Here is a 14983-nt window from a genome sequence, read left to right as displayed (position 1 = left end):
CCATTTTGACCGTCTTCCAGTGACGCACAAAACGTCGAAATAGGTGCACAAAAGGGTACGAGGTATGAAATTAACGACCTCGAAATTCGATAGTAGCGGAACTCTTGGTCATTTTCGTCCCATCTTGGAAGCCCATTTGACCCACTTCCGGTGACGCACAAAACGTGGAAATAAGGGCACGAAACGGCACGACACATTCACTAGTCGATGCGAAAGGAAGAACCTCAAAATTCGGTAGTGGCGGAGCAGTGGGTCAATTTCGTCCCACCTTTGAGGCCCATTTTGACCGTCTTCCAGTGACGCACGACCTCGAGATTTAATAGTGGCGGAAATCTTGGTCATTTTCGTCCCACCTTGGGGACTCATTTTAACCCACTTCCCATGACGCACAAAACGAAAGTAGACGCACAAAACGATGTGAAGGAAACGACTCGAAATTCATTGGTGGCGGAAGAGCAATAATTTGTTCCGCCATATTTGTAGGCCCATTTTGACCCACTTCCGGTGATGCACAAAATGTGGGAATAGGCGCACAAAGCGACACAAAAGATGCAAAACAAAGTACCTCGAAATTCGTTGGTAGTGGAACAAGTTAATGACGCCATGAACACCAATATAAGTATATACTGTAGTTCTTACCAGGGGGCGCGGTGGGTCAGTGGTAGAGCGTTCACCTCCGGTGCTTGAGGTCCCTGGTTCGATCCCAGCTCGCGCAGTTTGGACTTTGTGGTGGACAAACACCGTGCTCGTGGATTTTCTCGGGGTTCTCCCGTTTCCTCCCACTTTCTTCATTTCATTCATTTCCCATCATAACCGTCTCCTTTAGCCTAACGGGCGTAAGCGTGGGACGTAAAACTAAAGATTTCATATCATTTTTTGTAGTTCTTACCATCAAGGCTGAGAACTGCACGGTCCAATTTTTTAGCCAAAGTAGAAGCCCAACCGGAATAGTGATGATGTCAACCGGCCCGGCTCGGTTCAGCTGAGCGTACAGCTTGAGCTGGCTTGGTTGGGATTACCCATCGACTGGGCTCAATTGAGCCAATAGCTTGAACCGGCTCGGTAAAGACGAGTTATCGACTCGGCTCGATTGGAGCCAATGGCTCGAACCAGCTCCGTTGAAACGAGTCCATAGGCTGGGTTCGAGTTAGCTTAACTAAGCCAATGGCTCGAACCGGCTCGGTTGGGGTAAGCAATCAGCTCGGTTCGGTTCGGCTCGTGTGAGCCTTCGGCTCGAGCTGGCTCGGTTGGATGAGCTGTTGGCTCGGCTCACTTCTCAGTTCGGCTCGATAAGTGAATGAGCTGTGAGCGAGCCGCTTAAGTCGTTGACAACCCTAAACCCGGGTCGAGCAGTTTTAAGCATGTTTGGCTGGAGTCCCATAACTTCTAACAATTTTTGGCTCGAGCCCGAATACTTGCTCGTCCTGAACTCAAACCAAGAACCTCGTAACCGATGTCCTTGCCTCCTGAAGATTTCTTGACTACCGAGATCGACAGTTAACTAATTTTTAGTATTCCGATACAAACCGCCTATATTCCATGTTTATACATGTACACGGTGTTATAATAATAATTAGTTATAGTAGTAATAGTAGTATCATTGATAATTATATTGTCTATGTAGGATACTTGAAGATAGTAGTACTTGGAACTACACAAAGGATTTAGCTCGAATTGGCTCGACTCGACTGGAAACTCGATCCGAATTCGAGTCGAGTTGGGGGAAATTTTTCGAGCCGAGATCTCGAGTCGAACTCAAAGATGCCTGCTTCGAGTCGAGTAGAGTTTTAAAGAAAACTCGCTCGAACTCGCTCGTGCTCATTCCTATTGTATGCGTGACGGGCATATAGAGTTCTTTCGAGGGGGATAGAACCATAAACATAATATATTTAAAAAATACTTAGTTTCACGGCTTTCTTCCCAGGGGGGAAAGGGATGGTAGGTATCCAGCATTTCTTATAAGTACCTTATTTGAAATATGTAAAACAGTAACAAGTGGACAATACAATATACACTCATCTTCTTATCTTCAGTTTTAATTGCTGATTTCAATTACAATTAACAATTACAAGTTTCAATTGTCAATTGCAATTAACAATTGAATGTTTCAATTGCACCCTTTGCAATTGACAATTAACAATTAAAAATTTCAATTGCCTGGTGACCAATTAACAATTGACAATTGACGAAAATTTAATTGCAAATTTTATGATTGAATTCAATTGCAATTGAAATTAATTGTCAATTACAAATTGAAATCAATTGCAATTGATTTCAATTGATTTTGCCCAACACTGGTCTGGGATGAAGAAATTCGGAAATAGGCCAGAACTGGTTCCACTTACCCAGAAGTTTTTTACATCTGCTAAGTCTGCTTACCGTAACTACAAAGCATACTTAGAAAACCTAAGAAAGGAGGAAGCTTAAAAAGAAGTAAAGAAGAAAAGATGAAACAAAACAACAGAGAGATGATGGACAAATTCACAAAGGAAAAAAGGGGCATGATGAGAGTTTGGTCACTTTTTGGTGTGCTTTTGATCACTTTATGGTCACTTTTTCGTGTTCTTTTGGTCACTTTTCAACTATTTACAAGAGACCAGACCGCTATAAGCCATGCAATACGCTATTCCTTCTCCATTTCTATCCGTACAGAAAACAGATGACGATCATGCGCTATTCGGCGTTCCATGACTACTAATCACAAAGAAAACAAATGAAAATCGAGTAACGTTCAGTGCTGCCACCTAACTAAAAGAGAAATGAGGGGAATTTCAAAACTTGTATTCTTTATGGGCACTCTTTTAATAACTGCATAATGTGGTCCAAATAATTGTAAAAGACTTTTCCTTCCTTTATTTAACGGAATTGTAAAATTATCCATGTTGTATCTTAAAACCCATTTATATTTTGTAGGTGAGTTCAGGTTTAAATGCTCGGAGCCAGGTTGTGGAAAAGCGTTTCTCACTTCGTATAGTCTCAAAATCCATATCAGAGTGCACACAAAAGTAAAACCTTTCGAATGTAAACATGCTGGCTGTGAAAAAGCATTTAATACTAGATACAGGTAAGTATCTTTTTCTTCTGCTTTCTTCTCGTCTATTACTGCTTCTTTGTTTTTATCAATTTATGAGCAAGTTCTATACTTTTTTTTTTTTTTTTTTTTTTAGGGAAGGGGGAAAGTTTGTAGCTATGAATTTCATTTCCAGTGGAAATTCGTAAAGTTTGGAAATAAAAGGTGAAGTTGTACTTAAGTTAGCGTCCAAATGGTAAAAATTGCCATTCGATACTGCTTTTTGGTGCACAATTGTCTTCATCATGTGAGTTTTTCTATTAAGAAATTTATCTGCTTGAGCTCCTCCGTGGCTAAGCGGTTAGCGTACGCGCCTTTGGCGTGGGAGATCCGGGTTCGATTCCCGGCGGGAGCTCATGTTGTTCGGATTCCACGTTAATTAGTAGGTCCACGTCTCATATAGCCTCGCTGCTGAACGGGACGTTAAACTCAAAATCAACTCAACTCAAATTTTCTGCTTGTAGAACTACATATTTTTATCATTTCGCTCCATTGTAAAGAAAGTGATAATGTTCCTTGAATTATTGTTATTAAAATTTCTTGGCAAAATACACTCCTTCCTGTTGTTACCATTTGTTTCAAAGAACAAACAAGTAATTACGTAGAAAGAAAGAAAAAAAGGTTGTGCACTGGGCCCGAGGGTATGAATTCGATGTATTTTGTTACACGGAATCTAAATTTCGAAACCCCAGGAAGATCGATTGTGTCAAGTCTTTTGTTATGGGCGAGTAACTTGAGTGATTTTGGATAGGGAGGATACACGTAAGACAGCAATACAAAAATCAGAAGTTCTCTCACTTTTTTGTTACGGGCGAATAACTTGAGCGATTTTGGATAGGGAGAATACACGTAAGACAGCAATACAAAAATCAAAAGGTCTGTCAGTTTTTGTTATTTGCGAGTAACTTGAGCGATTTTGTATAGGAAGAATACACGTAAGACAGCAATACAAAAATCAAAAGTTCTGTCAGTTTTTTTGTTATGGGCGAGTAACTTGAGCGATTTTTGATAGGGAGAATACACGTAAGACAGCAATACAAAAATCAAAAGGTCTGTCAGTTTGGGCGAGTAACTTGAGCGATTTTGTATAGGAAGAATACACGTAAGACAGCAATACAAAAATCAAAAGTTCTGTCAGTTTTTTTGTTATGGGCGAGTAACTTGAGTGATTTTGGATAGGGAGGATACACGTAAGACAGCAATACAAAAGTCAGAAGTTCTGTCAGTTTTTTTTTTTTTTTTTTTTTTTTTAATGGGCGAAAAACTTCATCGATTTTGGAAAGGGAGGACACATATTTTTCTTGCCCATAAAATAAAATTGACACGGTCGGTCGTCCTAGGGTTTCGAAATTTGGATTCTGTGTAACAAATTACATCAAATTCATACCCTGGGGTCCGTTCGCCGTACAGTTTTTTAAGCTGTGTTTACGTATATTCTCCCTATCTAAAATCACTCAAATTTTTCACCCATAACAAAATACTGACACGGTCAATCGTCCTGGAGTTTCGAAATTTAATTTCTGTGTAACAAATTACATCGAACCCATACCTTGGGATCCGGTGCATAGAACTTTCATTGTTTGTGTGTATGGCTGTATTATGTCGTATTAAATGCTTGTTAAAAAATGCATCTTATTCTCCGTACTTCCTATAATATTGCGGTTATGCAGAGTTGTCTATGATTAATACACTAAAGGACGTACGCGGGAGGTATCATAGTCATAACAATAACTAACTTTCTCGGAGAATGTTTTTATTGGGCGTAATTTATGTTTATTCGTGTCTGTTAAGGTGTTCCAAGTACCGTATCACGACTATGCATTGACAAATATGAAGTGACTACATACTTTAGACTTATCGATGTGACATAAAAAATGAAATGAAATTTTGAGTTTTACGTCCCACGGTTATGCCGGTTAGGCTAAAGGAGACGGTGATAATGAGTAATGAATGAAATGGTGGAATGAAGAAAGTGGGAGGAAACGGGAGAACCCCGAGAAAACCCACGCACACGGTGCGATGTGACATAAGTCCCATGGATAACACACTGCAGTATTCTTAAATACAGTGCTGTTCCAAGGTCGTATACGGCGTCCTCTTTCTCTATTCAAACGTTGCAATGCTACGACTTAAGAGAATCCAAATCGTTTTGTTCTTCGACTTGTGCTGACGTCATGCACTTACTGTACTCGTGGTGAAATAGTAGATACATGTACTTACAGAAATATTCTTCTATCATTATGTTTGTCAATGCATGATGTTACTCGATGACATTGTGTAAGGTAGTTGACTTCGGTACGTGGAAACAAGTTCAAAGACAGAATTACAAAGCAGATTTTACAGATAAAGTTCTTAAGTTAATCATAAATGAGTTTTTAAATATCCAAAGTTTTCTTCCGCTATCCTTTGCAGTCATTTTAAAAAGTAAGGAACTAAAAGTACAGTCACGGATAGAAGTTTGATGAGTTTCACGTTTCCGATTCCGTGACATTACTATGCAGGGTTGCCAACTGTCCTGATTCTGTCGGTACTGTACCGATTTCTGCCTTATTTGTCCCGTGTCCCGACCGGACACTCATCGGGACGCATATTGTCCCGATTTATCGATTTTCAAACATAACTAATATTTACTGGACCTTTTTACAAAGGAATAACTTATTCTTTTGCAAGCACAATTTTATGTAGAGAATAAATTTAACAAATTTGTGTTTTAATTTGACTCATGAAGAAGTAGTTAGCAGCTCGTCTTTAATTTATAGTTATTCCGTAATTGTTTTGAGTTGATAATCCAATCGATTATGATTATACTATATTCCATACAGCGCTAAAAATATTGTTTTTGCATTGATTATTGCTATTGATTATTGATTATTTACATTGTTTTCAACGACTCGCTGCACGCGGAGTTGTCTCCGCGGGGAGGGAACACTCTAACACCAACTGTCGCGTCCCGATTTTTCTTTAAGGAAAGTTGGCAACCCTGGTACTACGAGCAAACAAGAAGGAAACCTTTTTTGACATGCAGATTGAATGAAATATGTAAATCAATTGAAATCTCGTATTCGATTTTTTTCGCTTACACAAGACTTTCCGCTTCCCTTTCGTCGCTCGAAAGTTAGAAAGGTGTGAAAACACAGCAAGTGTATTACCTTTGTGCGATTAAAGTATCTACTTTTATGTCTGGTGTGAAACCACCTTCTGTAATGAAGCCAATGGAAGGATTGAAGTCACATATGTGATGTCACAAACTGTGTTCATGTTCAGAAAATAGGCTAGGATGAGCAGTCAGTCAGAAATCAGTATGTTGTTGAACAGTGTCATGTGACAATGCACCACGGAGAACGTACAATTAGGCCTTATATTCCTTTACAAGTTCAAACCGGAACTTTCTGCATTTCTGGTCGCAAAAGACATTAACAGTGTATCTGGGTGTAACTGTCAATTTCTTGTCCGTATCAAAATCTTAAAAATGAATTCCACCACCACCGACCAACAGCATGTTTTAATGAGTTCCTCAGGGAAAAAAAAAAATAGAGTGAAATCCTTAACATTCTACGATTATGTCCTTTAGACTAAAAGAGAAAATGGTTAGTGAAAGAAAATGATTATGTCCCTTAGGCTAAAGGAGCGGATGATTATTAGAAGAGAATAGTTATGATAATATTGGTGGAATGATAATGTGGTCCGAGGAAACACCAAAACCTGAAAGAAAAAAAAAATCCGATGAAGATGATGCTATTCATCACTTACTCAGTGTGTTTAGTTGTGTTTACAAGAAGGATGAGGATACGTATAACATTGTAACAAAATAATTCACGTGTACAATATAATTCAGAACTAATTGCACGTGCTTGTGATTCTGTAAAAATATATATATATATATATATGTTAAAAAATTCTAAAGATTTACAGAACTACACGGAACAGAAACTTGTCATTAACTTAGTGGCCCGAGCAGGTAAACAAGGTAAATGAAGTAGAACCTGTTTCCAGAAACAGCACTCGAATGGGACTAAAATAATCTGAATATTTTCCTTCTGTTGGTAGACTGATCGCACACGAACGACTTCATAATGGAAACACGTTCAACTGTGACCAAGAAGGCTGCCTCAAGTTTTTCACAACCTTCAGTGACCTTAAGAAGCATGTACGCACCCACACGAGAGAAAGACCTTACAGGTAAATACTAAAACTATTTTCTTGTATGTAATAAGAATCAAAATTCTATGTAATTTTGTTTGTCTCGAGGGAATTGTTATGAATATTAGTAATCGTTGTTTCATATTGTATTGTAAATCGTGATTAGGCTTGGAATATTATTGTCTTACTCTTATATAGATATCAATAGTAATAACAGAATTAAACTTTCCAACAGGGCTTCGTTTAGTTTGAAACAGGTTGTTCTTAAAGAAAGAAAAATGTATTGAGATGTTTTCGCGTGTAACGCTCGCAACGTGCCCTTCGTGCACTTGTCTTAGCCCCATATGCAGTGAGGACATAGAATTTTTGATGTTAACATTACGCGACGTCAGAATGCTGACCACGCGTTCATTAGTTTTAATTGTTCTATATAGCCCGTTACTTTCTTTCGCAAACTGAAAATGCAAGCCGCACTTCATTTAGCCCTTATTATTGTGATAACAACATTACTTTTGCAACGGAAACATGAAGTGTAAGCATGAGGTACATAGACGTTATCGGCAAGTGAATTAAAATGTTCCATGAGATACATATACAAAAACCTTATCCACAGTATTTTGTGTGCAAGGCTGTCCATGAAGAAATATTCCAATGGTGCATAAGCTAACAGACAGCCCGAGCCTAACTATGGAACCTCGATAACCTATCCTTGCTTTTATGTGTGATTTGCAGACGTTCATGAACTGTTAAAGCAGAATGTAGACATAACTTCATTTGGCACAGTGTCTATTGTAGACTGTACATTTCCTAGGAATCTAAGCAACACGTCGTGGAAGAGTGTTAAGTAAAATACGAGTGAGTGTGGGAGGTAAAAAGCTAATCAGATACTAAAAAAATGTTATCAGAGGCAGAGCAAGGATAATCAGTTACTAGTGAAATGTTATCAGAGACATGAGATCAAGGTTAATCAACTAGTACCGAAATGGTATCAGAGCGAGAGCAAAGCTAATCAAGTACTGAGATACTATCAGAGACATAAGACCAAGGCTTATTAGCTACTAATGAAGTGCAGGGTTCTTACAAATCTGGAAAACAGGGAAAAGTCAGGGAAAATGAAACGAAGGTCAAATGTCAGGGAAAACTCAGGAAAAATGGTGCTTAACCTAGAAATTGGGGAAAATTGGGGATTCTTCTCAGGAAATGAAACTATTATCCGTCTTACCTACTTGTTAAGATAAGCCAATAATTCAGTCATTATTTATTGAAAGAAGCACTACAAATAAATTATTTTCGTAGAGTTTTAGAAGTTTTATTTATAGTATGTAAACTTGCTAAGTAAAGTAGTTACTACTTCATGTACGGTTGTACATAACATTATTTCTAATATTAAGAATGTAATTTATGAAGATATTTTGATTTGTTACACTTCACGTTATAAATAGTGGCATTTCTTTCTGTTAGGAACATAATAGTGTAGAAGTACAATTAAGTAAATGAGGGTAATTTGCTGCCACTCAATGCTTTTTCACACTGTAATAGACTGAAATAGTGTGACGTCACATCCGTTTCGTTACCATGGTGATCGTAGTTTTATTTTCTAAACAACATGGCCTAAGAACCTAAGTACAAAGCGAAAACAGTTATGTGTTAACTTTTGGATTGCAAACATTAAAGTAAAAGAAACACTTGTACATGTTTTAAAAGATTCCAATGAGTGAAACTACGAAAAAAAAAAAAAAAAAGCGATTAGGTAAATAATATGTTAAAATATGACAAACGTTGAAACTGAAATGTTTCCCCTGAATCAAAGATATTGTGATTTATACATTTGGAAGGTACATTAATTGTCAAGATATACTTAGCTTATTTATTATCGCATATTGTATTTAAATAATTCTGAAAAATATTTATTTAGTATTATCGGTATCACACATTACATTTCAAACGTGTAGGTGTACAGAATTAGTGTTTAGAGCAAGCTGAACCATTCATAATTGGATGTTTTCTTCTTGTACTGTCAGTATATATTTTTAAAGTAAGTAGAAAAAATAAGGAAAGATCCGATGCATGTAAACCGATCAGAAATTGGTCCAGATTGAAAATTCTTAGAATGTATATGGTTATAAGCTTCGTCTTTTTTTTTTTTTTTTTTTTTGATTGATTGATTGTTTCTTTATTTTGTAGCCACTGTAACTATGCACTCATATTTTAAAGGGTGGGTGTAAAATATCTAAATGCGCCAATATAATTAACATTATTTTCAAAATATACAATCATTTTTCCTTGTAAAGAAATCATATATTTGTTCTATTTTCATTGTGCCGACAGCTCATCAGTCTGTATCTTACGGTTTTTACATTGCATATAGTTGATTTTGTTCATTGCGCATTACGTGGTAATGGCGCTGGCACTAAGCAATTTCTATCTCATCAGATTACCTAGAGATGTCGCCCCTGTAGTAAAATGTTCCTTATATGTTACTTTAAATTTTCTAAATAGTGGACCCATATTCTTAATCTATATCTTTTCCTGCCAACTTTACTTTGTCTCAAAATATTCTAAAACTATTATTAACTCTGTACTTTTATTAACAGTATACTTTGTACTTTTCCTATCGCTTCATGCATTTGTTTAGAAAAAAACATGGCGATCACCATAGTAATGAAGAGGAAATGACGACATCGCTGTTTTAGTCTATAGACTGTTTTTTTTGCCGATGTCCAATGAAGAAGACTGAGAGCAAGCTCTAGAAGTTAAAAGTAATCTGAAAGCTCCATAGAATGTAGATACAGGATTCGGGGAAGAAAGAAAAAAAAGTATTGGGAAGCTTAAAGATGTCAAGGAAGTAGACAAGTGCAGTTTCGTCAGGGATTGTCAAAATTTTTTGATAGGCACTACTGAAAAAATACTCAAAATGTCTTCTTAGATATCCTCTTACTCGTGTCATTTCATGCCTTGATCCTGAGGTTTTCTTGCACAAACTGAGTGGAAATGACGAAGTGCTTGGAAATACTCCATCAGTCGTTTCGTCTCGATGATAAAGCAGAGCTAGTTCAGAAAGAGTTCGAATCGTTTCTTCAGTAGTCTAAAAATATGTTGGCGTCTTATTATAATTCAGATGGAACCAAAACAAATCTTGATGAGTTTTATAAATCAGTTCTAAGTGGCAAAAATGAATTCAAACACTTGTGGAATCTTGTGAAAATGACATAGATTATTTTACATGGAAATGCAGGTATAGAGTTTGGTATTTCAATTAACAAAAGTTTATTGGTAGAAATTTTGCAAGAGGCTTCTTTAGTAGCGTAATGACAACTGGTAGATTGTTTGGTCTATAGATGGAATTAGATGTCCAGAACTTTTAACTTCTGTGAAAGTTGCGGGAACAAGGTACAATTCGGCTTTGGAAGAGAAGAGAAAATGAGAGATCTCAGGCAGTACTTAAACGGAGGAAATTGGCTAAATTAAAAGAACTAGAAAAAAAAGAGAGAGATGACTTAAGGAAAAACAACGATTGAAATCAGAAGAAATTGAAAGTGAGATCAAAATTTTAAAGCAGTAAATCTAAGTAACTGAAACAAGTAATCATAGCTATTATTGTTAAAAGCTTTTAAGTGGTGTTCCTACTTATTTAATATCATTTAAGTTCTTTTTGTATCAAAAGGTCCAATATATTTCAGACAAAAATTTTCATGTAGGTCTTATATCTGGATAACTAAATATAGTGTAGCCAAACTTAAACTATCACTTAACTTATTATGATGTGCTTATTCCGTAAAAATTAAGAAAACTCGATTTAGGGTCCGTTCAAAAATTTTGTAGTCCCTGATCCGAAAAATCCAATATATTTCATTCAATCAAAATATTCTTGTAGGTCTTATGTCTGGAGAACTAAATATAGTGTAGCCAAGCCCAAACTATCACTTAACTCAGTGTGATATGCTTGTTCCGTAAAAAATACGGAAACTTGATTTAGGGACCGTTCAAAAATTTTGCAGCTCCTGATCCAAAACTAATTATTGATAAAGATTGCAATCTTTTGATGTATGTTTTGGATCATTCCTAAAATTCTTGTTACTTTTTTAATGTGCTGTATAATATGTATAACATAATAAATTTACGTTTTATTGTGATAACAATTAGGATGTATTGCAGTAACAAAAAAATCGGTACAAAAATATGGAGGCTAGGCAATTGGCATGGGCAGCTGTAATGTTCGTTCCCCATAACTTTCATTATATTAAATTTTCAAATATTTTTGCGTTTGAGGGGGAAAAAAATTCACAATCTGCATTGTCACAGTTGCATATACATTTACACATTATTTTGGAGTGTTTGTTATTTTATTGAATTCGAAGAAATATTGAGAAATTCTATTAAAGTATTGTTTCTTCGTTTGTTTACTAAAATTTTAGGAGTGCGTCTTATTAATAGAAGTGCGTTCGAAATTAATAGAAGCAATTTGTTAACATTTATTTAAAAATTCTTAAGTTATAGCTGCTCATTGGGGAGAAGACTGGCCATTTTTTTTTTTTTTTTTTTTTTTTTTTTTTTTTTTTTTTTTTTTTTTTTAAGAAATTTAACGTTATTGTGTAATATTATTTGAAGATGTCTTAAAGTTTTTTCACTAGCTCACATAGCATAGTGTAGCATTAGCTTACACTTGTTTGCTTGTCTACTATTATTAGCCTTTTGTCTGGCTCTGTGTCTACTGTATAATTTGCTGATCTTTTACAGCGCACAGGTTGAGAATCACTCGCCGGAGTCTTTATTTAGCTTTTACAGGCATTCATCATCAGTATACCATTATCTTATTAAATATCGCGGGTCAGGGAAAATGGTTGGTCTTGCACCTGGAAATCAGGGAAAGTCAGGGAAAATGATAAAAGTAATTTTGTATGAACTCTGGAAATGGTATCAGAGACACAAGAGCAAGGCTAATCAGCTACTACTCAAATGATATCAAGAGACATGAGATCATGAACTTTGGATCCACATTTATGCAGCATTATACTTGAGATGGGCTAATACTTTATAGTGCAGTAAGTACTGGGCTGTCTTATGTCTACATATATATATATATATATATATATATATATATATATATATATATATATATATATATATTATTCTCTTTCTCCCTCTCAAATTCGTAGCCTATACAGGTTTTCCAAGTGTTCGCCAGTAAGAACAGTTCTGTTCAGGGTTGGCTGGTTTAAACCAAGGTGGTTTAAACCAGCTGGTTTTTTAAAAAAAACCAACTGGTTTAAACCAAAAGACAAAAAAATGTTCGTAAAAGTGTAAGTGTTTGTAAAATCTTGATAAACACACATTGGTGGGTTGTCACGTTTCACTCCCATATATTATTCGTATTATATTCAGACCTAAATTCCCCATTCATTACTCAAAAAGATTATACTACAAAAGCAACTTTTTATATATATATATATATATAAGTTTATAAATGTTTCTTTTGTGATTTTTTGTAGTTGTTATTATTGTTATGTAATTGCAATCGAAGAAAAATTCAAAATATTGTTTCGTTTCAATAATGTTTACTATTGATAAAATACATCGAAAATGCCGTACTTTGTGTGTGGGGGGGGAGGGGGGTCATACAGACCCCACGAGAGGCATTTAGTGAAATGAGAATTATCTTTGGTATCTATTTATGTATAAATGAGTCTGAGCCAAAGTGGACTCAAATAATTCGTATCTTTATTCACTTTTCTTATTGATATGTAAATTAAGTCGGTGTATTTCTTTAATTTGGACCAATAAAAGTCGTTGTTAACTATCTTGAACTAAATTAGTTCTTCTGTACTCCGTAGTACTTTGAAATTGTTCATATGTAATTCTGTGTAATGGTTTCACTTGTGCAACTGTTTATCGTTCTGAAATGACTCTTGACATTTATATTAAGAAGCATGTAAAGATCAGTACAACGTTTTTAATTTTTTTTTATCAGTATTCCTTCGTGAGTGAGTCGACAGACGTATTGCATTTGTGGCCAATTAGTCCTGGTTCCGAGTTCAAATGGAGGACAATTTCTCTCGGATGTAACTCGAGAAGCGGTTTTTATCCCGCTTTAAGCTTATGTGACCCCTTCCAGCATAACCCGGTTGTTGCATAATAACATCAAGGCGAAACAAACTTATTTCTGTCCATATATGATAGAACAAATTATTTAAACCATAAAAACCTGGTTTAAACCCAAAAAACCTGTTTTAAACCAAAATAACCTTTTTTTTTTTTGTTTTTTTTTAATAAAAACCATGGTTTCTGCCAACCCTGGTTCTGATTGAAAGACTGTTTGAAAATTACCTTGCAAACGTAACTTCATACTCACAACAATTTTAAAAAATAACAACCCAGTTTGTAATATTTTGAGAATACAGGTATTTTAAAATTATTTTTAGACGCACATTTAAATAGTTGAAAACGCTATAATACAGGGCAAATCAAAATGATGTACCCGGTTTCAGAAATGTATTCTTCTGTGAAATCTAATAAACATATGTTATTGTGAGACGTGCTAAGAAGGGTAAATTGTCACACTTTTCTTCAAACATATCACAAGTGTTCTATGCGAACACCTCGTCTAATACGACACACATCAAGTCGATAGTCTTATCTCCTGCCAAACCTAGCCACAAAGACCAGCGGAGATACGTATATCGCAAATTGGGTCGGAGAAACAAACCCATGTATGAGAAGTGACAAAATCTTTTCTTTTCATATAAGTGCCAGCGTCCAAACATTTAGTCGAAGCTTTGGCCAAGTCACGTATATCTCGTAATTGTCGGGGAGTGATTATGTATACATTCTTTAATAGAACGAACAACGAAGCGCTCGAGAGAAACATATCTTCAACTAAGTACATACAAATGAATCAAGTCATTGCGAGAAGACCATATGTCCATCCCCACCACATTTTCATTTTAGTGCAAAGTCGAGACATACGCAAAGAAACGCGCATCCCCTATGAAAAGACCAATTGTATGGTTACATTTTGCTACATATCGTACACTATTACCTCAATATCACCGATGCCATTGTACACGTCGAGTTCGCAATCCAAAGTTTTTTCTTTCTCCTCAACAATTTACTTTGGTAGATATATGGCCTTTTCAAAATGACTAATTCAAATATATGGTGGCCATAGTTATGTGTATGATGTTACAAAGACTGCAGTAAAGAAACTAGCAACATAACTTGATCATAAACACATTACTCTCATTTTTTTCCTTATAAGAATTTTAATCTCTGTTCTCCATGGCATGGTTCACCAATGCACCATCCAAATCGATACATGCCTGAAGACGAAGAGCAATCATCCAAATCGATACATGCCAGGAGACGAAGAGCAACCATCCAAATTGATACATGCCTGGAGACGAAGAGCAATCATCCAAATCGATACATGCCTGGAGACGAAGATCAACCATCCAAATCGATATATGCCTGGAGACAAAGATCAACCATCCAAATCGATACATGCCTGGAGACGATCAACCATCCAAATCGATATATGCCTGGAGACGAAGGTCAATCGTCCAAATCGATACATGCCGGGAGACGAAGAGCAACCATCCAAATCGATTCATGCCTGGAGACGAAGAGCAACCATCCAAATCGATACATGTCTGGAAACGAAGAGCAAGCATCCAAATCGATTCATGCCTGGAGACGAAGAGCAACCATCCAAATCGATACATGCCTGGAGACGAAGAGCAATCATCCAAATGGATACATGCCTGGAGACGAAGAGCA

At 36.2% G+C, this 14983-nt stretch overlaps 1 protein-coding gene across 1 annotated transcript in view; it reads left to right on the top strand.

Moving 5' to 3' along the window:
* MTF-1 (Metal response element-binding Transcription Factor-1) overlaps nt 1-14983 on the top strand; it is a 44675-nt gene that overhangs the window by 14869 nt on the left and 14823 nt on the right. The window contains exons 3-4 of the mRNA XM_081760453.1: nt 2914-3064; nt 7118-7249. Of these exons, the coding sequence (XP_081616579.1) occupies nt 2914-3064; nt 7118-7249 (283 nt within the window). The remainder of the gene's footprint in view (nt 1-2913; nt 3065-7117; nt 7250-14983) is intronic.

The sequence above is a fragment of the Thermobia domestica genome, chromosome 5 (assembly GCF_964235325.1).
Source record: "Thermobia domestica chromosome 5, izTheDome1.hap1.1, whole genome shotgun sequence".
Classification (NCBI taxonomy): domain Eukaryota; kingdom Metazoa; phylum Arthropoda; class Insecta; order Zygentoma; family Lepismatidae; genus Thermobia; species Thermobia domestica.
Note: the sequence above shows the minus strand (reverse complement) of the source record. Positions and strands in the feature narration are given on the sequence as shown.